Consider the following 358-nt stretch of genomic DNA (forward strand, 5'->3'; position numbering starts at 1 on the left):
GCGCGTTACGCCACGGATGCGCTCGGAAAGGCCACGGAGGCGAGTCAGTTGGCAGAGAAGGCCTTTGAGAATCTCAACGCATCATTTTTCAGCGCTGGGGGCTCGCAGGGAAAAGCTGCAGGGGCGGTTGCCGATGCCAACAACGCCGTGTCACACATGGAACCGACAGGGGGCGATGAAGACTACGCTGGTGCCGTGCCGCTGTGTGATTCCGCGGCTGCAAGTGCCGAAGCAACAAAGGCACTCGCGCAGAAATTCGGTGCGGAGGCTGCGGAGGCGATTCGCTTCGCTCATGACGCACTCCTGAAGATCAACGAGGCGACTCCGCTTGCTGGCGAAGCATCGAAGAAGGCCGCGG

General features: G+C 61.5%; 1 protein-coding gene across 1 annotated transcript; it reads left to right on the plus strand.

Annotated features, from left to right (window-relative positions):
* Positions 1–358, plus strand: DQ04_27221000 (hypothetical protein; the record flags this gene model as incomplete). The annotated part of the gene is made up of 1 exon (XM_009318368.1): positions 1–358. A coding segment is annotated over one exon (358 nt), but the record flags the coding sequence as incomplete, so codon positions are not given.

This window comes from Trypanosoma grayi (assembly GCF_000691245.1).
Source record: "Trypanosoma grayi strain ANR4 Tgr_2722_V1, whole genome shotgun sequence".
NCBI lineage: Eukaryota > Euglenozoa > Kinetoplastea > Trypanosomatida > Trypanosomatidae > Trypanosoma > Trypanosoma grayi.